We start from the raw sequence: 26737 nt of genomic DNA, 5'->3' as shown, positions 1-26737 counted from the left end.
GACCTCCCTATCTCTCTAGCAATCAGTAATAAGGAAGGACACTACTTGAATTCTATAAAGCATCTATTAATTTGTGTAAATCTCTTCAAACTCAGCCAAGTAAGGTGCTTCTATTATATCCTCAAGAGTCCTAGGCAGTACACACTCATCAAACCATAGGAACCTGTCCTCCAATCTAAACAGCCAAAAAGCAGACAATACAAAAATAATAAAATACTGTTTTCCTACCTTTAAAAAAGTATGTACCACCAGGAAGTGATTTTTCAAAATATCCAAGATTAACCCCCGACTCCCTCAGATAACTGCCTAGACAGTTTTCAGACTGTAGTTCAGGGAGGGTAAACCCAAACAACTTAACACAGACAAGTAAGAGGTTGGAACAAATAAGGCTCAAAATCAAAAGTCACAAATCAGAGTAGAGATGCAACACAGTGAGAATATTCCAAACAGGAGGTCCCCCCTTTGACAGTTTGGTACTTATCAGCGCACAATCATGTTCTTCCAGAAGACAGAAGCAGAGGAAATACTTTCTTAACTTATTCTATAGGGACAGCATTACTCTAACACAAAACCACTTTGGTCCCCTTTACTTGGTATATTATGTCCAAGTTATCAAGGGAAAAAATTACAAGGCAAACTAAATGACTAAAAACAGAAAAACAGCTTGACAAGACAAAGTATCAGAACTAGACTATTTCAGGGATGTTGGAATTATGAGACTCAAATTTGCGAACTATGACCAATATGCTAAAGACTCTAAGGATTTAAGAATATAAGAAAGGATAGGAACCTAAAGGAGAGAAACAAAAGCTCTAAGTAAGAAAGAAGAAATGAAATCACTTAAAAATACTGTAACAGAAATGAAGAATTTTTTTTGGGGGGGAGGGGTCGTGAAACCTGAACTCTGGGCCTGGGCATGTTCCTCAGTTCAAGGTTAACACTCTACCTTTTGAGCCACAGTGCCACCTCTGGCTCTTTCTGCTTATGTGGTGCTAAAGAATTGAACCCAGGGCCTCATGCATGCAAGGCAAGCACTCCACGACTAAGCCACCTTCCCAGCCCCTGAAGAATGTTTTTGGTGGCTTATTACCTGAGGAAATCATCTCAGAGCTTTAGGCTATGTCAGAAACTTCCAAGAGTAGCCATGTCTACTCTGTTACAGCACAACTGTAATCTCAGAACTTGGGGGAAAAGGTAGGAATATCTGGAGATGGAAGTCCAGCCTGGGCAAGACTTTGCCTCAGAAAAAAAAAAAAGAAAAAGCAATGATGGAGTCAAAGTTGGTGGATCACATTTATAATTCTACCTACTCAGAGGCATTAAGAGGCAGAAGGATGATTCATGAGTTCAGGCCAGCCTGGGCAAAGTTACAGGGATCGTATCTCAAAAAAGCAAAAGGGCTGAGAGTACAGTTTCAAGTGGTAAAGGATTATTGGCCTAGTATACACCAGGCCTTTACTATAGGGAAAAGGAGACCAGAATACCAAACCAAAAAGCAAGTAAGAAAAAAAAAAGACAAAAATGCATGCGTAAATAAATAACAGAACCGCAAACAAGAAAGGATGAATAGAAGAAATATCAGAGGCTTAAGTAGGCCAAGAGGATCCTTGGTTCGAGGATAGCCTGGGCATTGTTACCAAAATGCCACCTACCAACAAGCCAGGCACTGTGATATACACTCACGGTTTGATACAGAGAATATCATAAATAGAAGGATTTTATCTGAGGCTAATCTGGGGCAAAAACCTAAGGCCCTACTTAAAAAATAATTTAGAAAGCAAAATAAGGCTGAGAGTATGGCTCAATTTGTATAGTTTCTACTTAGAAAGCCTGAGTCCCTAAGATCAAATTCCAATACAATAAGGAAGGGAGAAGAATGAAAATCATATATCCTTAATTAAATCACAAAAGATGACCACTAATGGGGGGGCCATGCCTGTAATTCATAATCCTACCTACTCAGAAGGCTGAGATCTGAGGATCACAGTTCAAAGCCAGCCCAGGCAAGAAAATCCCTAAGTTTCTAATCTTCAATTAACCACCAAAAAGGCAGAAGTGAAGCTATGACTCAAGGAGTAAAGTATCAGCCTTGAGAGAAAAAAGCTCAGGAATGGCACCCAGGCCCTGAGTTCAAGCCCCAGTACACACCACACACACACACACACACATGCGTGTGCACACGCAACAAATATATACATAATTGGTAACATATGGTAAAGATCTAGCCATATTAGTAATTAGTCTATATGCCAATTTTATAAATGCACCAATTAAATGAAAGATTGTCAAAGTGTATCAAGAAATATTTTCTCAATCAAAAATACCCATGTTAAATAGAGAACATACATCAACTAAAAGTAAATTAGCCATGTATGTTAACACTAATCAAAATAAAGAGTAGATAAAATAGCTTCAGACCAAATCAGATTTTAGAGAAAAGTAACTTCAGAAGCATTATATAGTGAACTCGTCAATTCTTCAAGAAGACGAATGAGGTGACAATAAAGTGTCAAAATACATAGGCAAAATCTGATACATGTACAAGGAGAAATACATTAATTCACTTGTATTTGGAGACTTCAAAATCTATCAGAAACTGACAGGTCCAAAGATAAAAGAAGGAAGGGAGGGAGGGAGGGAGGGAGGGAGGGAGGAAGGGAGGCAGGGAGGGAGGCAGGCAGGCACAGTATCAATTAGAATGTAATGGCACCCAATAACCTCAGCAATACTGTACAGAATTAGTTTCTATAGACTCCTTAATGCAAAACCCACAAAATATATATTATTAACCTTACATGAAACTTATGAAGATAGCATATACAACATCATGAAACAGATAAGACACTCAACATAATAAATAAAACAGAAATCAAAGTGTCTACCAGATTACATTGAAATTAAACTAGAAGTCAGAAAAAAAAACTAGAAAAATAGATGAAAAATACGTATAGATTAAACATTTATTTTCTTTATTGAGATTAAGGACTTACACAAATTTCACAGTTTTGGGGCACAGTGATAATTAGTTAAAATCACAAACATGTTTTAACCTTCACAATGCTAACTGTCATTGTCTTGATCTACAAAGCTTATGAATTCTACAGACTAAAACTTGTGGCATAGTGATAATTAGCTAAAATCACAAACATGTTTTAACCTTCACAATGTCATCATTGTCTTGATCTACACTGCTTATGACCTCTAAAGACTAAAACTATTTCTTCCAAATTGGGTGACTTGTATATTTCCTTCCTTTTGCTTATGGTCAGCTGTTTCCACTTTCTCTCTCATTCCCTCCCTTCCTTACCACCCCTGATTTGCTTAGTTCACTTTCATCAATGTCCACTACATCTGATAGGCCCCTCTGGGCCCCTCTGCTGTACTTTTCCACCCATTTTCCTCTAGTTCTGTGCCTCCCTCCTAGCTTCCCTCAGATGTGCACGTGTATACACCAAGTATGAGGTCAAGAACAGAGAGTCATCTAGAAACTATATGACAAATTAAGAAAAGTTCCTTTGTTTCTTGAATCCTGTTTACTTGGTCATATCTCATGTTTTGAATCTAACATCAGCATATCAGGAGAACATGTGCCATTTGTCTTCTCTGTTCTTGGCTTATCTTACTTAACATGATTTGTTCAAGTTCCATCCATGCACCTGCAAATATTATTTTGTCCTTTCTAATGGCCATGTAATATTCCATTGTATATATGTATCACCATCTTTGGATCCTTCCATCTGTGGTGGGGCATCTGGGTTGTTTCAGTATCTTAGCTATTGTGAACAGTGCATCATGGAACATGGAAGTGCAGGTGTCCTTGTTGTATCCTGGTTCCTGCTCCTCAGGGTAGATGCCTCGGAGTATGGCTGGGTCATAGGGAAGCTCCATGTTTAGTTTTCTGAGGAAACTCCAAATTTTCCAGAGTAGTTGTATTAGTTTACATTTCTACCAGCAGTGTAGTAATCCCCGCCAGCATTTGTTATTGCCTGAATTTAGGATATAGGCCATTCTGACTAAGGTAAAGTGGGTTGTTTTTCTTTGTATTTCCTTTACGGCCAAGGATGATGAACATTTCCTCATGAGTTTCTTTGCCATTTTTATCTCTTCTTCTGAGAAGTCTCTCTTTTGCTCTCTTGCCCATGTAATGATTGGTTTGTTAGATTTGGGAGGGATTCATTCCTTGGGTTCCCTGTATTTAATGGGTATTAGGCCTTGGTCTGATATATTGCTGGTAAATATCTTCTCCCAGTTGGTTGGCTGTTTTTCTGGTTTGGTAGCTGTCTTTAGCTGTGCAGAAACTTTTTATTTTGAAGTAGTTCCATTTGTCGAGTCTCTCTACAATTTATTATGACCCTGGAACTTTGTTCAGGAAGTTCTTGCCTGTGCCTATAAGTCTAGTGTCTCTCCTACTCTGTCCTACAGTAGTTTCAGAGTTTCAGGTTTGCTGTTGAGGTCTTTAATCTATTTTGAATTAATGTTAGTGCATAGTGACAGGCTGGGGTCCACTTTTAGTTTTCTACATGTGGCTGCCCAGTTTTCCCAGCACCAATAGTTGAAGGGGCTGTTTTTTCACTGTATGTCTTTGTCTCCTTTGTCTATTGTCAGATGAGTATACGTGCTTTTATTTATTGATCTTGTATTCCATTAGTCTTCAGGTCTATTTTTGTGCCAATAACAAGCAGTTGTTTGTTTGTTTGTTGTCATTATTGTTTTAGAGTAGAGCTTGAAATCCTGCATTGCTTTTTTTGCCTAGAATTACTGCGGCTATTCTAGGTCTTTTGTTGTTCCTTATGAATTTTTTGGAATGTTTTCTCTATTTCAGTAAAGAACACCATATGGATTTTGATGGGAATTGCGTTGAATTTGTGTATCATTTATACAGTATGGCCGTTTTCACAATATTGATTCTACCTATTGATGATCATGGAAGGTCTTTCCATTTTCTGGTGACATCTTTAATTACTTTAGATTTTAATAGTTTTCACTAAATAGGTCCTTTACATCTTTGATTAGGGTGATTCCTTGATATCTTATTCTTTTAGAGTTATTGTGAATGGGGTTGTTTTCCTGATTTTCCTTTTCTGCTTGTACATTGTGGGTTAATTTTGTATCCTGCTACTTTGCCTAAGTGGTTAATTCTAGGAGTTAGGGAGTAGAGTTTTTTGGGGTCATTTAGGTATAAGATCATGTCATCTGCAAACAGGGATAGTTTAATTTTTCCTTTTTATATGTGGATCCCTTTAATATCCTTTTCTTGCCTTATTGTTCTGGCTTAGGATTCCAAAACTATGTTGAAGAGGAGTGAAGTGGGTATCCTTGCCTTGTTCCTGGATTTTAGAAGAATTGTTTTTAACTTTTCACCATTTAGTATGATCTTGGCTGTTGGTATGTCCTATGTGGCTTTTACTGTTTTAAAGAAGGATTTTTTTTCTTCTATTCCTATTTTCTACAGAGCTTTCAACATAAATAGATGTGATATTTTGTCAAAAGCCTTTTCAAAGCTGGGCACCTCCCATGCCTGTAATCCTAGCTACTTGGGAGACTTATCTGAGGGTCACAGTTCAAAGCCAGCCTGGGCAAGAAAGTCTGTGACTCTTATCTCCAATTAATCGGCAGAAAACCTTAAGTGGAGCTGTTATGCAAATGTTAGAGCACTTGCCTTGAGCTGAAGAACTCAGGGACAGCACCCAGATCCAGGAATTCAAGTCCCACAACCAACAACAACAACAAAAAAAGCATTTTCTGCATAAATTGAGCTAACCATGTGGTTAATGACCTTGGCTGTATTGATGTGGTGGATTACATTAATTGATTTACGTATGTTAAACCAGCTTTGCATCTGTGGGATGCAAATCATAATTATGATTTTATGTTTCTGGATTCTGTATGCTAATATTTTATTGAGGACTTTTGCATCTATGTTCAGAGAGATTGGTCTGTAGTTCTTTTTTTTTGTTGGATCCTTGCCTGGTTTAGGGATGTGTGGTATTGGTTGCATAGAATGAGTTTGGGATTGCTCCCTATGGTGCTTTTTCACTGAAGAGCTGAGGACTATGGGTATTAGTTCCTCTTTCTTATTGAATTCCATAATGAATCCATCTGGTCCTGGGCTTTTCCTTAGTGGAAGACTTCTGATTGCTTGCTCTATTTTGTTCTATGTTATTGGTTTATTGAGTTGACTTAAATATTATTGGTTTGGTTTGGGCAATTTGTATTTCTCTAAAAATTTGTTCATTTCAGCTAGGTTTTCTTCTTTAGTGAGTATAGATTCTGGGAAGAGTTCATCTTTGATCATTTGGATATCTTGGATGTGTAATTTTTCCTGTGGCATCCCTAATCTTACTAATTTAAGTTTCTTTCTCTTTTCTTAACTAACCTTGCAAGAGGTCTGTCAATTTTATTATTTAAAAAAAAAAGCTTTTTCATGCTGGGTGCCAGTGGCTCATGCCTATCTTAGCTACTCTGTAGGCTGAGATCTGAGGATCGCGGTTCAAAGCCAGCCCAGGCAGGAAAGTATTTGAGACTCATCTCCAATTAACCACCAGAAAACTGAAAGTGGCGCTGTGGCCCAAGTGGCAGAGTACTAGCTTTGAGCTGAAGAGCTGAGGGACAGCACCCAGGCCTAGAGTGCAAGCCCCACGACAGATAGGGGAAAAAAAGCTTTTGCATTTTATTATTTTTTAAAATCTCTATGTCATTAATTTCTTTGGTTTATCTTGCTCTTGTCTACAAACTTTCGGTTCAATTTTTTTCTTGCTTTTCTAACAGTTTTAGTTGCATCATGAGAATATTTACTTGAGCTGCCTCTGTTTTCTTGTTATGTGAACTGAGAGCAATGAATTTCCCCCCAGGACTGCTTTTCCTGTGTCCCAGGGGTTTCTTTGTGATGTAGGAACTTATTAACCCAAGCATTAATCAACCCACGCATTGATTAGTGTGCTGTTCAATCTCCATGTATTTGAGTAATTTCTACAGTATGCTTTGTTGTTGAGACTTAGTTTCATCCCACTATGGTTGGATAGAAAACAAGGATTGAATCGATTATCTTGTATTTGCTTAGGCTCTTCGTGTGAACTATGATCTGGTCTATTTGGGAGAACATTCCATGGGCTGCTGAGCAGAATGTGTACTGCGTGTGTTGGGTGGGAACTCTGTAGATGTCTATTAAGTCCATTTGGAATATGGGGTCATGCAATTCAGAGGCCTCTTTGCAAATCCTGATTGGCAGACCTGTCCTTTGGGGAAAGAGGGGTATCAGTCTCCTACTATTAGTTGGGTCTATTGTTTTCTGTAAGTCTGAGTGTATTTGTTTAACCTCTTCTTGGATTGTTCCCTGTATTAATTGTGTGGTGACCTTTGTCTTTTAATACTGATTTTAATGAGAATTTTATTTTGTGAGATGTCAAGATGGCAACCCCTGCCTTCTTGCTGGGTGCATTTGCATGGAAGATCTTCTTCCACCCCCCACCCTTCACTCAGTTTTTTTCTTTGACTGCAAGACGGGTTTCTTGGAGACAACAAATGGATGGATCTTGTTTTTCTGACCCACTCTGCAGTTCTTTTTCTTTTAATTGGTGAAGAGTCCATTAATGTTTATGGTTATTATGGAGAAATGCGTTATGTTTCCTGTCATTTTCTTGCTTTCCTGAGTTTTGCTTCTTTCCTTCTCCTGTGCTTACTAAATTGATCTCCTAGTGATAGCTATATGATGAGGTTTCCTGATCTTTTTTCAGACTATTCTTTCCTTTTATTTTTTTTTAATAATTCTGGCTTATTGTTCATGAATTCCTGTAGTTTTTTTTTTTCTTTGTGTGTCAGTCATGGGGCTTGAACTCTGGGTCTGGGCGCTGTCCCCTAGCTCTTCAGCTCAAGGTGAGCACTCTACCATTTGAGCTACAGTGCCTCTTCCAGGTTTCTGGTGGTTTATTAGAGATAAAGTGTCTCACAGACTTTCCTGCCTGTCTGGCTTTGAACCTCGATCCTCAGATCTCAGCCTCCAAAGTAGCTAGGATTATAGGCATGAGCCAATGGCACCTGGCCCTTCAGTTTTTCTTTACTATTAAAAATCTCTTTTATTTTTTGGTAGCTCATGGGGCTTGAACTCTGGGCCTGGGCATTGTCCCTGCGCTCTTCAGCTCAAGGCTAGCACTCTACCACTTGAGCCATAGCGCCACTTCCAATTTTCGAGTGGTTTACTGGAGACAAGAGTCTCACGAACTTTCCTGACCGGGCTGGCTTTGAACTGCGATCCTCAGACCTCAGCCTCCAGAGTAGCTAGGATTACAGGTATGAGCCAATGGCACCTGACCCTTCAGTTTTTCTTTACTATTAAAATTTTTAGTTTGTCCATCAAAAGCGAATGCTAGCTTCACTGGAAATATTAGTCTGGGTTGGCAATTGTTAGTTCTCAGGGTTCGGAGAGCAATGTTTCAGGCTCTCCTTGCAGAGGTCCACACTGATTCTGATTTTCTTTCCATTGTAGAATAGCTCCTTCTTTGATTTGTGCAGCATTTAAGATCATCTCTTTCTACTCACGTCTAGTATTTTTACTGATGTGTCTAGAAGTGTTCCTTTTAGGATACTATTTGCTAGAGTTCTGTATGCTTCTGTTATGTAGGTGAGATTTTTCTCTTTTAAGATTGGAGAAATTTTGGTAATAACTTGGTTGAATAAGTGTCATCTCTCTACTCTGGTATTCCTCTCCTTCATCAATCCCAATTATACGAAGATTGAACTTCTTGGCATTGTGTGCCTGTTCTTGGACTTTTGTTAAGTTTTGAATGTTTTTAACAAATTTGTGATTGTTTTTCTCCAGCTGCTGTGTTTTGTCTTCTATTTTCAATCTCATTTATTCTGTTACCTATGGCTTCCATTGTGGTTTGCATAGTGCAAATTGAACGATTTATGGTTTCTATGTCAGTTCTCAAAGTGTTAATTTCATCTGGTTATGTACTGTGTCTATTTTTTTTATTGTGAAAATACTGTACAGAGGGGTTACAATTACATGGGCAAGGTAATTACATTTCTTACCAAGCATTGTTGCCTCCTCCTTTGTTTCCCCTTCCCACCCCTCCCACCCCACCCAAAGTTGTAAAGTTCATTTTTCTACATAACAACTTGTACATCCCCTTGTTGCAATGGGCCTACCTGTATCCCTATTTAAATGATTTGTTTTTTCCCTTCTCCTCCACAAATTATACCATCATGAAATACAGTGAAAGCAGGGGTTATACTGTGGGGGAGGGACATACAAAACAACAGAAAACTCATCTTTCTTATAAACATGTTAGAAACAATAGCAAGAAAGAAAAACCATTTGAATCCTGTGTCTATTCTTGACTGCATCTTTTTAGGTCTTCAAATTCCTTTGACATTTCTTTGTATTTTTTGGGGGGGGAGGAGGGAGTCAGTTACGGGACTTGAACTCTGGACCTGGGCACTGCCCCTCAGCTCTTCAGCTCAAGACTAGAGCCCTACCACTTGAACCACAGCATCACTTCTAGCTTTTTTCTGCTTATGTGGTGCTGAGGAATCGAACCCAGAGCCTCGTGCATGCGAGGCAAGAACTCCACCACTGAGCCAACTTCCCAACCCCTCGAAATTGCTGTTGTATCTCTCCTTTTATTTCTTTGGCCAATTCCTCCATCAATTCTATAATTGATCGTTTGTCCTCTGTTTCTTCTTCCCTGTCACTGGAGTTCTTCTCTGGGTTGCTGCTGGTTTGGGGTTGGTTACTGTCTTAACTATTCTTCAATCTTGTAATTTTTCGCTATGACTTACACTTCAGGGTTCAAGGATTATTAGAGTTGAATCCCGAGCTCTGTTTTTTGGCTGTTAGGTGGTGGCCTTCACTTGGTTCTGGGTTGGTTTGCCCTGGCCATGAGTGTGTTCAGGTGCCAGCAGGCTGAAAGGAATCTGCCCAGTCTGCAGCCAAGAATGAGCCAGTTGAGTTCAGGCTTCCTATAGTCATTGGTTTCATGAGGGATGGGCTTCCAACCAGTACACTGGGGATGTTTTTGGTTGGATGGGGGTGAACCTTGGCCCCAGGTTCTCTCCTCTCCAGTGGTTGGTGCTTGGTTAGCTGCTTAGGCTACCCTGTCTCATGCACAAGTGCATGCTCCACCCACTCTCAGTGCGTTCACACAAGCACATTTCTAGACAAGGCAGAGATTTTAGTGGCTCCCTTCAGGGGACAGACAGTGCCTCCTAATGGGAGTGTGCTGCCTGTGTTGCCATGTATCCTGTTTCCTTACAGGAGTTGGAATGCAGGTGAACTGGCTTGGCAGATGTATGGGGGGAGGACCAGTCCTCTTAGCTACTGGGTGCTGCCAAGTGCGGCGCATACCTAGGATCCCAGGCTTGGCAGATTTTGCCAGGGCCAGGGATGGTTCTTCGGCCACTGGCCACGGCAGGCATAGCTCGGTGTCCCGGCTGAAGGGAGAGGGGAATGGACTTCTGCCACTGGCTGCTGCTAGACTGTGTGCACTTCGGCTCCCCAACTTGCAGGTTCTGTAGAGGGGGAAGAACGTTCCTCCAACTATTAGCCGCTACAGGCCTGCAGGCACCTCAGTTCTCCAGCAGGAGAGTCCTCCACCAGCTGCTGCCCTGTGCACGCAATCCAGGTAGCCAGAACTGTGGGCAGACTAAGTCCTAGCACCCATCAAGTATGGGTCCCTATAACCTCCTACTGAACGTTAGTAGGTGGAGTATGGGGAATGGCTCTGTCCTCATTTTCCCCTTAAGGTGCAGTGTTTCTTCTTGGGAGGAGGAGTGAGGGGTCCAGTTCAAGCTCTGTGGGTTACTGGCATTGGTCTCCCATAGGGGAGGTCCCCTGCAGGGTACTCACTGATCCTGGGACTAGTTGTTGGTTTCCAGCTGTGCTGTGGGAGTTCTCCGCTTCTTGGTGTCACAGTGCCATGCCTCTGGTCTCAGACTGTCTGCACTGTCCAGGTCACACATTGTGGGAGTTTCCTGCCTCTGAGTTCTGCATTCCACTGCGATCCTTTAATGGCGAGCAGCTTCCGCCGCTTTCCAAGCCCCGCTCTAGTGATGGGTGCAGGAGAGGCCTTCGTGGACTTCCCTCTTTGTGTATGCAGTTTATGAGCTCTTTTTTCTCTTTTCTCCTTTGATTCCTGTGGTTCTCTTGTTCAGCTTTTCATTGTTGTTGATCTCTTGTGTGGGGGGGGGGCTAATTGTATGTTGGGATTCTCCACTCTCTATTTGGTTGGAGAGAACTAGGGTGATTCCCTATTGTTTTGGCACCATCTTGGGTCCCTCTTACTAAACATTTATAATAAAACATAGATCAACGAAGAAATTATGAAGAAAAAAATAAAACACCTCATTAAAATGTGTGGGATAAAGCAAAAGTAATGTTTAGAGAGAAACTCGTAGCATTGAATGCTATACTGTATTAGAAAATAGAAAAGATTTCAAATAAGGAAACCAAAATAACAAATTAAATCCAAAATAAATTCAGGAAAGCATAAAAATGAGGAGTATCAAAGATATTGAGAAGAGGAACTCAACAGAGTAAAACCTACAAAACCAAAAGAGCTGGCTCTTGCAAACATCAATAAAATCTACAAACCTCTAGGCAAGCAAATTAAGAAAAAAAAAGTCAGAGGACACAAATTACTAATGTCAGAAATTGAAGAGAGGGTGCATAATACAGAAACTATAAACATTAAAAGGCAAAAAAAAAATAAAGAATACTCTATAGCCACAATTTGGTATATGAGAAGACTATCCTCATTCCATGGGAGGGTCTAGTCCTATACCCAGGAGGGAAGAATTCTGCAGAGAGTACTAAGTACCCAAGAAGGGGTAAAAATGCAAGTTAATGTAACTGTTAAAGTGAAAAATTTCTAACATGCTGGATAGGAAAATCTTTCATCATTAATAAGTAAGTCTAAAAGTACAACTGCAATCACACAGAATTAGACCTGTACCATCAATTTCCAATAGTTGTTATCAATATCATTTAATATTTAGTAGTTTTAAGGAGTCAAAAAGTTTTAAGCCTCCATTTCTATTCTGCCCTGAAAAACAAACACAAGTTGTGTGTAAGTGTTGTTTAGCAAGTAATTTTCATCAGATGATTCTAAAAATATAGACAATACTGTGGAAAGTGTACCTCCACATATAATGGGAGTTTTGGTTCACTAATCTAACTAGTCTTTGGAAAATCATTCAAACTCAAACTGTTTTCTAGTACATGATTTATATACTCATTGTCCAACAGAAACGTCACAAACTAGTTTTTCAAAAATTCTAGTAGTCACATTCTAAAAAGAAAAACAAAGCTGGTATGATGGTTTATTATTATAATCCTAGCTACTTGGGAGGCTACAATTGAGAAGACAGTAGTTTGAGGGCCAGCCAGGGATAAGTTTGTAAAATAGTGTCTCAGAAAAAACTGGATGTGGTGTCACGTGCCTCTGATTCTGACATAACAGAATGCATAAATGGAAGGAAGGCCTAAGTAGGAGGATTATAATCCAGGCCAGGCAAATAGTGAAATCTTAAAAAAAAAAGACAATATGTAGAAATATACCTTATTTAACCCAACAAGCACAGAGGTCTATTTCAAAGTCAAGAGAAAAAAAAGATTACTTCACATGTTTTTCTTTGTAGTAATTCAATGTAAATTTTATAAGAACACATTTTAATTTGAACTAGCCACATATGAATGTTATATATAAGAGGCTACCATATTGGACATATAGTTCAACAGGTTTTGTTTTGTTTTGTTTTTTGAAGAGAAATAGAAGAAGCATGAGACATACATAAAACGCCAAACCTCCAGAATACAATTTGAACGTTAACTGGCCTAGATGATGCCCAAAGGTTCCTTCCAATGTTATTTTCAATGAATTGTTGCAACCACTGAAGTTCCTGGACTTCAGCTAAAGCATGAAGAATGCAATGAAATTATTTATTTATCTGAGACTGGACTCAAGCTGTGTCTGAGGCTTTCAGTGACTGCTGATGCTCTACTGCCTGAGCCAGACATCCAAATCCAGCAATTAACAAATTTATATTTTTTCCTTTTCAATGTTTTCATGCACATATTATACTTTATTTTGCCAAGGATCACATACTTAAAGACACTTCAATTTCATTCAATGAATTGTTTCATTTTTGGTTCACAATCAAGAGTCTGGCTCAGAGAATGAGTATGTTAGTCATAAAATCCTTATCCACACAGTGCCTGGTATATCAAACACTTAACCGTTAACTATTATTACCCATGCTTCATAATTACTAACCAATACACTATTCTGGAACTGGGAGGGAGGGAGAGAGGGAGGGAGAGAGGGAGGAAAGGAGGGGGAAAAAAAAGTAAACTTAAAAGAGGGAAAACAGAACCACAAAGTGAAGCATCACTACAAGAAAGACAGAAATTTCCCACAAAAGTACTTAGCACAGTAGCTCCACAATTGAGCCCTCCGATAAGCAATGCTAATTGGAACAAGACAGAAAATAAAAAGGGGAGATCTCCAGTGACAGTGAATGAATTATATAATAGTTGAATAAGTAGAAAATTAGAAAAAAAATTAAAGAGCTAGCAAAAAAAAAGTGAACTCCAGGAAAAACATAAGTAATATTGCCACATTATTTCAGCTCAGCTCAGCAACAGAAAATGCAACCATACTGAAATATAATTGTACTATGAGGAAGGATAGAAGGACGGACGGACAGATGGATACAAAGAATACTTACATCTTCATTCCAATAGAACATCATCAGATATTTTCAATTTACATATAATAAATATTACTTAGAAACATAGCAGTATAAGCCACATTGAACAGTTACAGAGCTGAGAAAGTAGATGACCTGGAAATAAAGCCAGGAAACTGTTTATTTTTGGGTATTTTAGCCCTACTTTAACTTTCTCAACCATGTATATTATATATGTATGTGTGTATCTATATGTGTACATATATATGTACATAGACAAACTGTATATATATATATATATATATATACATACATATATATATATATATATTCAGATAAGCCCAGGTTTTTGAAAAAGGCCTGATAAACAATCTTAACTAGTGGACTACATATAATATATATATAATTTATAGAAAATAATTGCCTAAACTTACCAGCCAAGTTGAGAAATGCTGACTATTCAAAAGTTTATCAACTTGTTATTCCAGATGATATTTCTTATAACTAGCAATCCCAAACAAGCCTCTATTCTTCATCACTTTGGTTTCCACGATTTTTTTAGACATACTATATATCACTCACACTGAGTCAGCAAGTATATAATTCAGACTATACGCAATCTGACTGTCACTGTCAAACAGGACAGAGGTTCTTTTATATAGTGCTGGCTAGATAACAAAATATTCTGCTAAAATGATGACACTAATTGTGTATTTGACCGCATCAACTGCTATACTTTCTACAAATGCAACATCTTATTAGTTGGTTGACATAAACATGTTGACTTCTCCAGATAGATGACAAAGCAGCTGTAGAAAGATAAACAGTAGCTAAATGAATTTGCATTTTCCTGATGTTCACTATTTTAAATATTAGACATGAAGTAAGTATGGCTGTGCTATTGGGAAGCCTGATTCGCTTTATAAGTTCTTCCTGTAAGATGAAATTTTTTTAATGAAAAAATTAGTTCTTTGTGCCAACTATGATCCCCAGGCTAACAGTTACATTCACATCTACAGGTGCATTCACCTACATATACATGTATTTACTTTTACCTAAGTGAATATAAGTATAGAAAAATGTTGCTTGATTCAAAAATAAAAAGGAAATTTATTCCAGACATAAAAGACAGTAGTAATAGTTAAGTTCATCTAAAGAAACTCAAAGTCTATTGTATTTACAAACTACCTTTCCCAGTAACAATACTAATTAAGTGCTTGATTCAAGCACCTACAATGCTAACAACAAATACTGAAGTTATAATGTATTCTAGGACTTAATTTAACTGAATTAGCCAGTAAGGGCTTCTCGAGTATTTGTAGAAACTATTTTACTGTAACTGCAAAATGTTTATGAAAGATTACCTTATTTCTCAGGTATAAAGAGTTATAGCTACTTCATTTGCCTTTAACTCTATGAAGTTTTTATGGATGTGTGTGGCCAGAGACAAATGGTTCTTACAAACTAAAGTCTCTTCATACAAAAATAAGTAAAAAGTCACCAAAGGTTTATGTCTTTAAATTTCTTTGTCCTAAGCTTTTTTTTTTTTTTTTCTGTGCAGGTGCTAAGGCTTGAACTCAGGGCTTGGGTGCTGTCCCTTACCTTTTGTGCTTAAGGCTATTCATGAAGGTTCTGTGATCATTACTTTAATCATATTAGATCCACCAGCATCATCACACTAGAAATTAGGATTTCACATTCAAATTTGGGACAGATGGGAACATTCACTTTATGGCAAATACCAAGACCATTTATGTATGTACCGCTTTGAGCCACAGATCCATTCCTGGCTTTTTATGATAGTTATTTCTTACCCAGGCTGGCTTTGAACTGTGATTTCTCAGACCTCTGTCCCCTGGGTAGCTAGAATTACAGGCATGAGCCATCAGCACCCAGTTGTCCTAAGCATTTTCAAAGAACCATAAAGAGAAGTGAAATCCCATGTGCTCCTATATTCTCAGGTTAAAAATAATTTTAACTAAGGAAAAAAATAATAATTTTAAAAGAAATCAACACCTAAATGGCCTTATGAATAAAACTTTTTTATACCAACTTACTAAATACATGTAAAAATAAATATGAAGTACAGCAAACTGGAGACAATTACTAGACTCAAAGTTTATGAGGTTCACTATCCTTCCATTTTTTTATGTTTGCAACTTTTCAAATTAAGTTTATAATGAAAATTAATGAATGCACTGTTGGGTTATTTCATAATTCATTAATTAACATACACAAAAATCTTTAAGAAGTTGAAATATTAGAAAAATGAAATACACTAAAAACAGGTTAAAATATTAAACAGTGGTTATATTAAGAAAATAGGAATGTGGGCTGGAGGCATGACTCATGGTAGAGCATCTGCTTAGCAAGTACAAAGCTGATGAATGCAATCCCCAGAAGCTCCAAAAAAGAAGAGAAAAAAGAAAACAAGAACCAGAGATTTCCTATTTTTTCTTATTGGTATACAATTCAGTAACTGTTACTGTATTCACACATACATGCAATCCTTTTTACAATGAATGATACAGCATTTTCAAGGAAATTTTATTGTGCTATATTTCATACACTGATACAATGTACTCTGACCAAGTTTATCCCCTCTATTGCTGTTTCTTATCCTTTCTCATTTTTATTTACTGACATAAAACAACTCCATTTCAGGTTGTTGAATAAGTGACTATATGTAAAGGCCCATAGCTCTTCAGCTCAAGGCTAATGCTCTACCACTTGAGCCACAGTGCCTCTTCCGGCTTTTTTCTTTTTGCTTATGTGGTGCTGAGGAATCGAACCCAGGGCCTCATGCATGCAAGGCAAGTGCTCTACCACTGAGCCACCGTCCCAGCCCCCCTTTCTCCTTTTTAAAATCATTTCTTAACTGGCTTTATTATTCTACTTTCACATGAATATAAAGTACTTCAATCCTATGTAACAGCCCTTCACCGATCCTCCCCCACCCCATTGGTTCCCACCTGAGATTTCTCTATTCTTCTATCTTTCAATACCTCTTCCCTATTCTAAAAAAAGTGTTGATTTGATGAAAGGGACAAACATTTATTAAATATTGCTAAAATATAAAGAGGATGGCTCCCACTTTAAAATGTAATGAGTAAACACATCAAGGACTTACTTGTTCTTCTCTTTTCTGCTTGCGTAACTGCAGTCCTTCTTCCTCCCTCCTCCTGCGCATCTCATCAGGATTCAGAGATTTGTTCTTGTAACTTTTTAGGCGAAAGTTCTCTTTTCCTGGGGTGGTCATGATTTCTATAAGAACAGAGAACACATGAGCTTACTTAAAGAGTTCTATTTTGTAGCTGCTCAGCCTTAATTACATACACAGGCCCAGACTCATTCAATAGGGACATCAAAAAGTTCCTTTTTTACTCCTATTAAAAGGTACAATACAATCATTTTAGGACTCACACATGTGTGCAACCCTTACCACAATTAGTTTTACAGTATTTTCATCACCTCAAAAAGAAATCTTGGGGCTGAAAGTATAGTTTAAATGGAAGCGTCCCTGGCCTAGTAAGCACAAAGCCCCAGGAGTTCAAACCCAGGACTGCCAAAAAATAAACAAGAACCAGAAATCCTGAATTGGTTAGCTATTATTCTTACTCTGGACATTTCATTTCATATGGACAAAATCATGTAATACACAATCTTTTGTGACTAGCTGCTTCTTCATGTGGACTAACATACACAAGGTATATTTACACTGTAGCATGCATCAGTATTTCGTTCTTTTTAGGGCTAAATATTCCATTGTGTGCATATACCCAATTACATTTATCCTTTCAACTAACAGGTATTTAAACTACTTTTACCTTTGGCTATTATGAACAATGCTTCCACATACACCTATAGACATTACATATATACAGATGTGTAAGCATGTATGTATTTATGTATGGGTCAAATTAAAAGTCATGACAACTCCATTTCCTCACTTGAGGAACTACTCAACTATATTTCCAAAATGGCTTTATCATTTTGTATTCCTATCAGTAGCATATGAAGGCTACACTTTCTCTATATCACCAACACTTGGCTATTATTGACTTTTTTTAACCAAGCCATACTAGTAGGGATAAAATATCTTATGGTTTTGATTTGTAACCCCCAGATGAATAAAGTAAACCATCTTTTTAAGTAATTATTTGCTATATATTGCCCACTAAAAGCTATTCAAATCCTTTACCTATTTTTAAATTGGATAACTAGGTTATCTTTTTACTGAGTCATAATAGTTTAACATTTTAGATAAAACATTTCAACTATATGCCTAACAAAAATGTCCCCCAATCCTTTACCTTTCCACCCCCCCCTTTTTTTCTATAGGTACTGAGATTTGACCTCAAGGTCTCCATACTGGTTAGATAGGTGCTTGACCACCTGAAACACTACCCCCAATTCACATTCTTGATGGTATTCTTTGGAGCATAAAAGCTTTTAATTTTGATGAAGTCTAAACTAATCTACTTTTTCCTTTTTGGGGGCAATACCAGGCCTTGTGCTTAATTGGCTTGTTTGGCTGGTCCTCTATGACTTGAATTATACTTCTAGCCCTGATTTTTGTTGGATATTTTGGAGATGGAAGTCTCTAAAACATTTCTGCCCAAGCTGGCTTTAAACTACCAGTTTCTTTGACTCTCAATCCTTAGTATCAAGGGTGACAGACATGGGCCACCAGAGCCCAGACTGGTCTTTCTCTTATTCATGCTTTTGGTGTCAGATCTAAGAATCAGTAATCTTGTTTCCTTACAGTTTTATTTTCGTTTACCTCATACAATTAAATCTGAGATTCATTCTGAATTAACTTTTTGTACATGGTATAAGAGCCAAGCTTCATTTTTTTTTTCATGTAGCTGGGCAGTTTACTAACATTATCTGGTTAAAAAAAAAACTATTATTTCTCCTTTCAATGGTCTTTGTATTTGCTATAAACTGAATGTGCCCATCTGTCCCATATTTGTATGTGAAATCCGAAATTCCTAGTAGGATGATGTTGAAGGTGGGTCTGGTGTGATTTTAAAAAAAGAACATCAGTCAGGTGTGATGCCTCACACCTGTAGTGTCAACATTGAGAAGGCTGAGGCAGGAAGACTAATGTTCAACACCAGCTTGAGTTTGACCAGTCTGCCTTTATCTCAAAGAAGAAATGACAGCGTCTATGAAATTAGGTGCAAGTTCTCAACAAATATAAATCTGCTAGTACCTTGGTCTTGGATTTTCAAGCCTCCAGAACTGTAAGAAATAAATGTATGTTATGATTATTAAATTTCTGATCTTTATTACCTGCCAAAATGGTATTCAATAAGCAGCTGTGTGTGTGCAAGTGGGTGTGATTTGGTTTACGTACATGGTTTCTTGTTTCTCAATTCCATTGACCCATATATGCATATCATTTCAGCAATTCCACAATGTCTTGATCATCACTGCCTTGTAAAAAGTTTTAGAATGAAGAAATATTTAAATATTTAAGTTCTTTTACAAGATTGATTTACCTTTTGTGAATTCCTTACAATTCCACACCTATTTTACAATCAGCTTGTCAACTTCTATAACGTCCGTCTACTCTGCCAAGGATCTGTACTCACTGTAGGTAAGTGTATGGAATACTGCTACCTCTAAGTACTACACACTGAGACTTGGCTGACTGTTTCTAAAATGTGGAAGAGTTGGGGATGCAGCTCAGGAGTACAGCACTTGTCTAGGGTATATGAAGCTCTAGATTAGATCCCTCACATATAATAGTAAGATAAAATCTGAAATGCATATCAAATTTTATCTGGTAGTTATTGAAATAACTGTTTTTCTTCTTTGAATTACTAAATACACCAAGTTATACTGACAGATTCCTCAAAAATGATCCTGATTGGGGAAAACATGGTGTTGCACACTTTTTACATTCTTCTATTTAAATAATCTCATTGTTATTATTAAAGTGTTTTGAAAAGAGGCTACCAATTCTTAAATCAGGTAATAAGTACATTTCATTTTTTGGGGTAGGGGGGACAATGTCACTCCTTCCTTTACTTTCTCCCAGCTCCCTCCCCCACCACTTCCCTCCTTTTTAAATTCTATTGGCTAATTTTTTCTTAATCACCTCTACACCAGTATCCATAGCTAACAAGATACAGTTTCTTCTCTTTCAGGGAGAAAGGGTTACTATATTTATCATGGTAAAAGATTTTTTTGGTATATTTTCAATTTATGACTTCTGGAAGAGATGTATAACCAACCAGGTATTTGTGATGGAAGAAAGGCAACTATTAGGAAATAAAAAGTAAAATGTGTCAGATGTACATACAGAATTTTGATAGTAGCAGAAAAGCAGGCAATCAGGGAATTGCCCATGCAACTTGTATATGGCAAAAGCTCATAAGCCAAAAATCCGTCAATAAATTTAAAAAAAACAACAGGAAAATAGAGGAAGGGGGGGGCTACAAAAGAATGAAAGTGCAGAGGTTACTGAACCTTTTTGGCTCCATGAAACAAAAAGAAGACCCACCAATCAGAAAGCTATCATCTTCAAGTACTCCAATTCTCCAAATTTAATCCAAAACCAAGCTCTTTAACCCTAAAGATGGCTGAGGTGTGCTGAAGTACTGTTTTCCCCATGACATGTCTACGTTGCATGCCCTTTCTACCATTTTTCTTTTCTAATAAATTCTCAACTGCCATCCAAGTGCATGCCCAGACAGGAAGCAAAATTCTAGTTCAAATGGAGCTGGAGGTTTAGCTGTAGAGTGCTGCAAGCAATCATGAGGCTCTAAGTTCACTTCCAGTGCCACCAAAGCTACACAACAAAACCTACCTAATATCTAACCCGTTATGATACAAAACTGAATAAAATCAAGCTTTAATGACTGCAGTTCAATACATTACAGATAGCCTATGTTTGAATCCCACCTCTACCAGTCAGTGAAGTGTAAGGCAACTTACCTCATCATGCTGTACACATATACTCTCCTCCACAGAGTGGTTTTGCAAAGATAATTAAGGGAAACCAACTCACTTAGCCTTTACACATTTGTGGATTCTATTACTTTCTGTGAGTTTGTTCCCCAGCTACAAACCCCATTCTGATCTCAAGCCGCTTTGCTGGTCAGAGCATAGAGATACATGGACAACTCAGCACATATCCCCATTAGTGCTGGAAAATCAATCATGATGAGTAAGCAGACTTATCTTTGTATATGAAGGACAGCATTATTCTTGTTATATGAAGGAGATTATCTCTTTTATCCACATTCTGGATTAGTGCCTGCTTTCAAGAATGGTCTCAATTAGTCTACAACATTAGATCAGAACCATTTTTTCCCTGAGGTCTATTTTATAGTGTTAACATTTTTAAAAAGAAAAACAAACTACATCCCATCAGTCCTAATCCCTGCTCTTTCAGTGTACAACCTCAAAAGTTTTCTAATACCCTAATTGGCAGCTAATTAACTTATTTACTATTCCCAATATTTTCTTCCATTATTATATCTAAATTCCTAATCCTAACAAAGTACAAAGATATTTAACACAAAATCAAAAAGCCCTAGAGTTCTTTATCACTAGATTACTCATCTTTACTTGCATAGCCAATTAAAAGTCTTAATTCATTTTATGTACAGTATTTATATATAGATACTTCTAAACACAATCTGATGGACATCATAAATTACTAAGGCTTTTATTAACTCAATAACCCTGTGCTAAAACCATGGCGATCAAAAGTAAAGTATTACCTTATTCTCAAATGTACAAGAAAAACATAAAAGATCAAAATAATCAAACCAACAGAAAAACAACAAAAATAACTCCAGAAACCTGCAGCGATTCCAAACTAATACAAAGCAAGTCATAATACAGTTGAGCTTAAGAAAAATTACAAAACTTAAACACATAGCACATTATAAGTCACCTAAAGTTAAAATTTTAAAAAAGCAATTTAAGCCAGGTGCTGGTGGCTCACACCGGTAATCCTAGCTACTCAGGAGGCTGAGATCTGAGGATCTCAGTTCAAAGCCAGCCCAGGCAGGAAAGTCCGTGAGACTCTCATCTCCAATAAACCACTGGAAAACCGGAAGTGGCGCTGTGGCTCAAGTGGTAGAGAGCTCGAGCTGAAGAGCGCAGGGATAGCGCCCAAGCCTGGAGTTCAAGCCCCACGACCGACCAAAAAAAAAAGCAATTTAATGAAGTCATTTGTTAATTTTTAGAAAAAAAAAATTTGACTCTAGTCTGTCTTAGGGGGCGGAGCACAATGTAAGGTTTTAATTTAGGACTTTGCTTGGCTTGCTCTATGGGTGCTCTACTACATGAGCCAGCTTCCAGCTCAGCCTTTTGATAGTTATTTTGGAGATGAAGTCTCATGGACTTTTCTGACTAGGCTAATTTCAAATCTCTATCTCTGGATCTCAGCCTAGTAATTAGTATTACAGGCATAAGATACCAGTGCCTGGCTTTAAGCCTGTATTTCATAGGGACCAACAAACAAATTAGAAAGTTTTACATGGCAAATAAATAATACAATTTTTTCATGGCCACTTTATATGTAGTAATTCTGAATGAATGTTAAGGCATATAAATAATTAAATCAGTCTAGCAAGTTTCATAAAAGGCACCTTAGAAAACACCTTACAAGTCAGGATAAAGATACTTGCACTATTCATTGAAGTCAAGTTATAGAAACAGCCCAGATGCCCTCCAATCAAGAAATATATGAGTGTGAAATACATCCACATATATATGTGTATATATACACACACATATATAATAGAATTTTACTCATCCATCAGGAAGAATGAATTTATCTACATATATATACATATATAATGGAATTTTTCTCAACCATCAGGAAGTATATTATGGCATTTGCAGGGAAATAAATGTACCTTAAAAAATTATGTCAAGTCAGGCTCAGAGAGACTAAGGACACATAGGATGTATGTTTTCCCTTATACATGGAAGTTAGAGCTAAATTACAAATATATATTTATATGTGAACATATATAGGGTCACATGCATATATACACAAACATATTTACTAAAGTTAGCTATGTGCATGGAAAAATACCCACAGTGCATTATTGTAACCCCTTTAAAGAACTAAGAGAGGTTAACAGAAGGCATACCAAAAGGTAGAACATGTACTGGGGATCAATGAAGAGAGAAAGTATAGGCAAATGCAGTCATAATATGAGTGGAGTTGGGAAGACAGGGAGAATGATGAAAGGTGTGATGTCATAGACTGACAAACAACTGAAATCCCTTTGTATAACTACTTAAATAGAATAAAATAAAAACAAAATGGTCTGGGAGAATATTCTGAACCTTTAACATACATGTCCATTTTGTATGCTATCACCTCCATGTTTTCCAGAGGAAGAAGAAATGAAGAACTGGCATCTTGGATCTGAAAAATCTGATTTTTTTTTTTCCCAGTCATGGGGCCTGGGCGCTGTCCCTCACCTCTTCAGCTCAAGGCTAGCGCTCTACCACTTGAGCCACAACACCACTTCCAGCTTTTTCTGCTTATCTGGAATTGAACCCAGGGCCTCATGCATGCAAGGCAAGCACTCTACCACTGAGCCACCTTCCCAGCCCCTGATTTTTTTTTTTAATTAAGCTTATGAATCCTTGTCTGTTCAGTTTGCAATCTTACTGATCTCATTACTCAGTGGTCGGCAGGTTTCATAGTTTATACAGAAGAAAGCAAAATCAAAAGAAAAAAGTTAATCCAAGTACACTACAGGTACTCTGTCATGTAATTTATTCTAGTTTAAAAAAAAAATGGTTCTAGGAATGGAACCCAGGACTTTGGACACTCAAGAATCTTACCACTGAGCAACATCTTTAACCCTATTTAGGGTTTTTTTTTTTATTGTGGGGTAGAGGAAGATTTTATTTTTAATTGTTTTTGTTTGCTTTTCTAAGACTGACCATTTGACCATTATGTGTATCCCAGGTTGGCCTGACACTCTGAATCCTCCCACCTCAGCTTTTGAAAAGCTAGTATTACAAGCATGAGCTTTTTGTTTCCCAATGAATATAAGACCCTCAAAACTTATGCTTTCATTTGAACTTGTCTTGATATGTAGTCAAGTCCTTTTTTGCATTTCTGCTAAATTACAATGACTGTTAAAATGTCATTTGGTTAACATTTGTATTAACTGTTAGTCTTTCCCATTATGCTATAAATTCTATCAGGAAATGAGAATAAGGATACACCAGTTACAATCACTCTCCAAGTACTGGATGAGTGAATGGATTAAGTAAATAAACACAACCAGGGCCAGGTAGAATAACACAAGCCAGTGGCAGATTTTAAGTTCAAGGCCAGCCTAGGCTGCATAGTCAGAAATTCTCAAAAAACCAAAGACAAAACCAACAAGCAGATTTTTTTTGGTTCATTTTTAGTTTTCTTATTTATTTAGTGCCAGTCCTGGGGCTTGAACTTAGGTCCAGGATACTCACCTTGAGCTTTTTTGCTAAAGGCTAGTGGTCTACCATTTGAGCCAAAGCTGGATACCCAGCTTTTCTGCTGGATAACTGAATAAAAAGACTTAGACTTTCCTGTTGGGTCTGGCTTTTAACAGCAATCCTCAGATCTTAGCCTCCTGAGTAGCTAGTATTACAGGTATGAGCCTCTGTTGGCTGGACTAGTTTTCTTTTTTCTTGTTGTTTTTGTTCTGTTTCAGTCCAGGGGCTTGAACTCAGAACTTGAGTTCTGTCCTTGAGCTTTTTGCTCAAGGATAGCACTCTACCACTAGAGCCACAACTCCACTTCCAGCTTTTTGATGGTTAACTGGAGATAAAAAAAAGTCTCACAGATGTAGCTGCCTGGACTGGCTTGGAACCCTAATCCTCAGATCTCAACCTCCTTAGTGTGAGGCTGAGTCACCATGGCCCAGCATTTTCTTTTTCTTTTCAGTGTTGGGGATGGAGAAAAAATTCTAATCATAGTACCAACAACAACAACAAAAAATGACAGCAGGGCGTCAGTGGCTCACACCTGTAATACTAGCTACTCTGGAGACTGAGATCTGAGGATCATGGTTCAAAACCAGCCAGGGCAGGAGAGGCCAGGAGACTCTTATCTCCAATAAACCAGAGAAGGGAAGTGGCACTGTGGCTCAAGTGGTAGAGTGCTAGCCTTGAGCTGAAGAGCTGAGGGACAGTGCCCAGACCCCACAACTGACAACAACAACAAGAAGAATGAACAACAACAACAACAAAGAATGACAGTCCATACATCTGAAAATTAGGGAAAATTAGTATGTACTTTAAGTATTGAGTGTTTAAAACACATGCTTTTAGCACATTATCTGGAAAGAAGCTCCCTAAGTGTTCATTATTTTCTCATGCCTTCTATCTTAAAACTGAAGCATGACAGGTGAGAAGACAGAAAATCATTTCATCTTCAACAAAATATCAAAAAGGCCAGAGTCGTAAGTTAAAACCAGAAAGTAAACTGAAAAAGCAGATAAGCTTTTCTATCACCATACCTCACTTTTAAAATTAGAAGATCAGGAAATATAGTCTCTCTTTCTCTCTTTCTTCAAAGTACAGGAGACTGTCTAAATCTATCGTTTGAAACGGCAAAACTTTGGTAGCTATAAATGGATGTGTAAAGATAGAAATCATGAAAGGCATATCTGGCAAAAAAAAAAGTACTAAATAGTACTAAATGTTCCCTATGTTTTAGGTGGGGCTTACCATCTTATCTATGCAAAACATTTGTGGAATAGTTAGTTGCTAGACAAGCTGTACTCACCTAGTATAGAAATTACACATAGGGGCTTCCATTTTTGAGAACAGGAAAGGCTTCCATATTTTCCATATCTCCCAATTTTAACTTATAATAAAAACAAATCTTTGCTGAAACTTCACCTGCTGAGACTTTCCTTTTGTGAGACGCCTTGAAATACTTTTCATCAGTGGATCTCAAGGACCTGTGGTTTTGTGTCAAAGCTGGAAAGCTGAAGGAAATCCTCATCCACCCATATATAAAATCAAATAAACACAGCCTTCCAACAATTTCAGCAAAAATAGAAAAACACAGTAGAGCTCATTCTCACTGTTCTTGGAAAAGCTTAAATATCATCAATCTTTTAAGTGGAAGGAGAAATAACTTGTGAATTATTTTCAGAAAATTACAAATGCAAGAACAACTTAAACCGAATATGGAAATTTAAAATCTCAGCAACTGAGAAGGCAGATGCAGGAGGATTCACCTGGACCCACAGAGAGACTCTCAAAAACAGTTAAGAAAGAACCTAAGGCAGCTCGGAGGCAATAGCTCTCACATTTGTACCATAGCTTCTGAGGATCATGGTTCTAAGCCAGTAAAGTCATTAGATTCTTCTCCCAATTAACCACCCGAGACCCCAAGTGAAGCTCAAGTAATAGAGCAAACCTTGAAGAGAAAAGGCTAAGGGACAGTGCCCAGACCCTTGAGCTCAAGCCCCAATACTGCAACAAAAACAATGAAAAATGTTCCATAGATAGGAAAATTAAAAAAAAAATTGCCTATTTATCTGCTACCGGTGTTTTTTTGTCTTTTTGGGGAGAAACTGTTGTAAGGGGAAAAAAAAAAAACGATGTTGGTGACAGTAGGTAACAGGGCATCCCGGAAAGATTATTTCCTGACTGTTTATTCTGAGAGTTGTAAACATCCATTATTTTGGAACTTTTCATTGAAAAAGTAGGACCAAAAAACAACAACAACAACAACAGAAACAAAACACCCAAACAGAAGCCTTTCCACTGGGGCCTGGCACCGGCTCTCAGGACGCCCTCCGGACTCGCGCGAGTCATCATCCCGCAGGCTGAACTCCGCCGTAGTTCTTAGCGGTTCCCCCCGCGTCCGCGCTCGCCCAGGCTCCGCGCACACCGAGTTCTGTCATTCCCATAATCACCACACCCCGGCCGGCCGCGGCGGGCCCGTGGGGTCACGACGTCAGTGAACTGCAGCCGACCGACCCCACCACACCCCACACCGGCTCCGGTCATTCCCCCCCCCCGCCCCGCCCGTCCCTTCCGGGGGGGAGCGCTGGGA

The 26737-nt window shown here is 38.1% G+C and overlaps 1 protein-coding gene across 1 annotated transcript in view; it reads right to left on the bottom strand.

Moving 5' to 3' along the window:
- Positions 1-26737, bottom strand: part of Kpna1 (karyopherin alpha 1 (importin alpha 5)) — a 53688-nt gene that overhangs the window by 26340 nt on the left and 611 nt on the right. Inside the window, exon 2 of the mRNA XM_013019434.1 lies at positions 16817-16950. Coding sequence (XP_012874888.1) covers positions 16817-16945 — 129 coding nt within the window. The 5' untranslated portion in view covers positions 16946-16950. The remainder of the gene's footprint in view (positions 1-16816; positions 16951-26737) is intronic.

Source organism: Dipodomys ordii, unplaced genomic scaffold (assembly GCF_000151885.1).
Source record: "Dipodomys ordii isolate 6190 unplaced genomic scaffold, Dord_2.0 Scaffold45, whole genome shotgun sequence".
In the NCBI taxonomy this organism is placed as follows: Eukaryota; Metazoa; Chordata; class Mammalia; order Rodentia; family Heteromyidae; genus Dipodomys; species Dipodomys ordii.
This window is presented reverse-complemented; position numbering and strand designations above follow the sequence as displayed.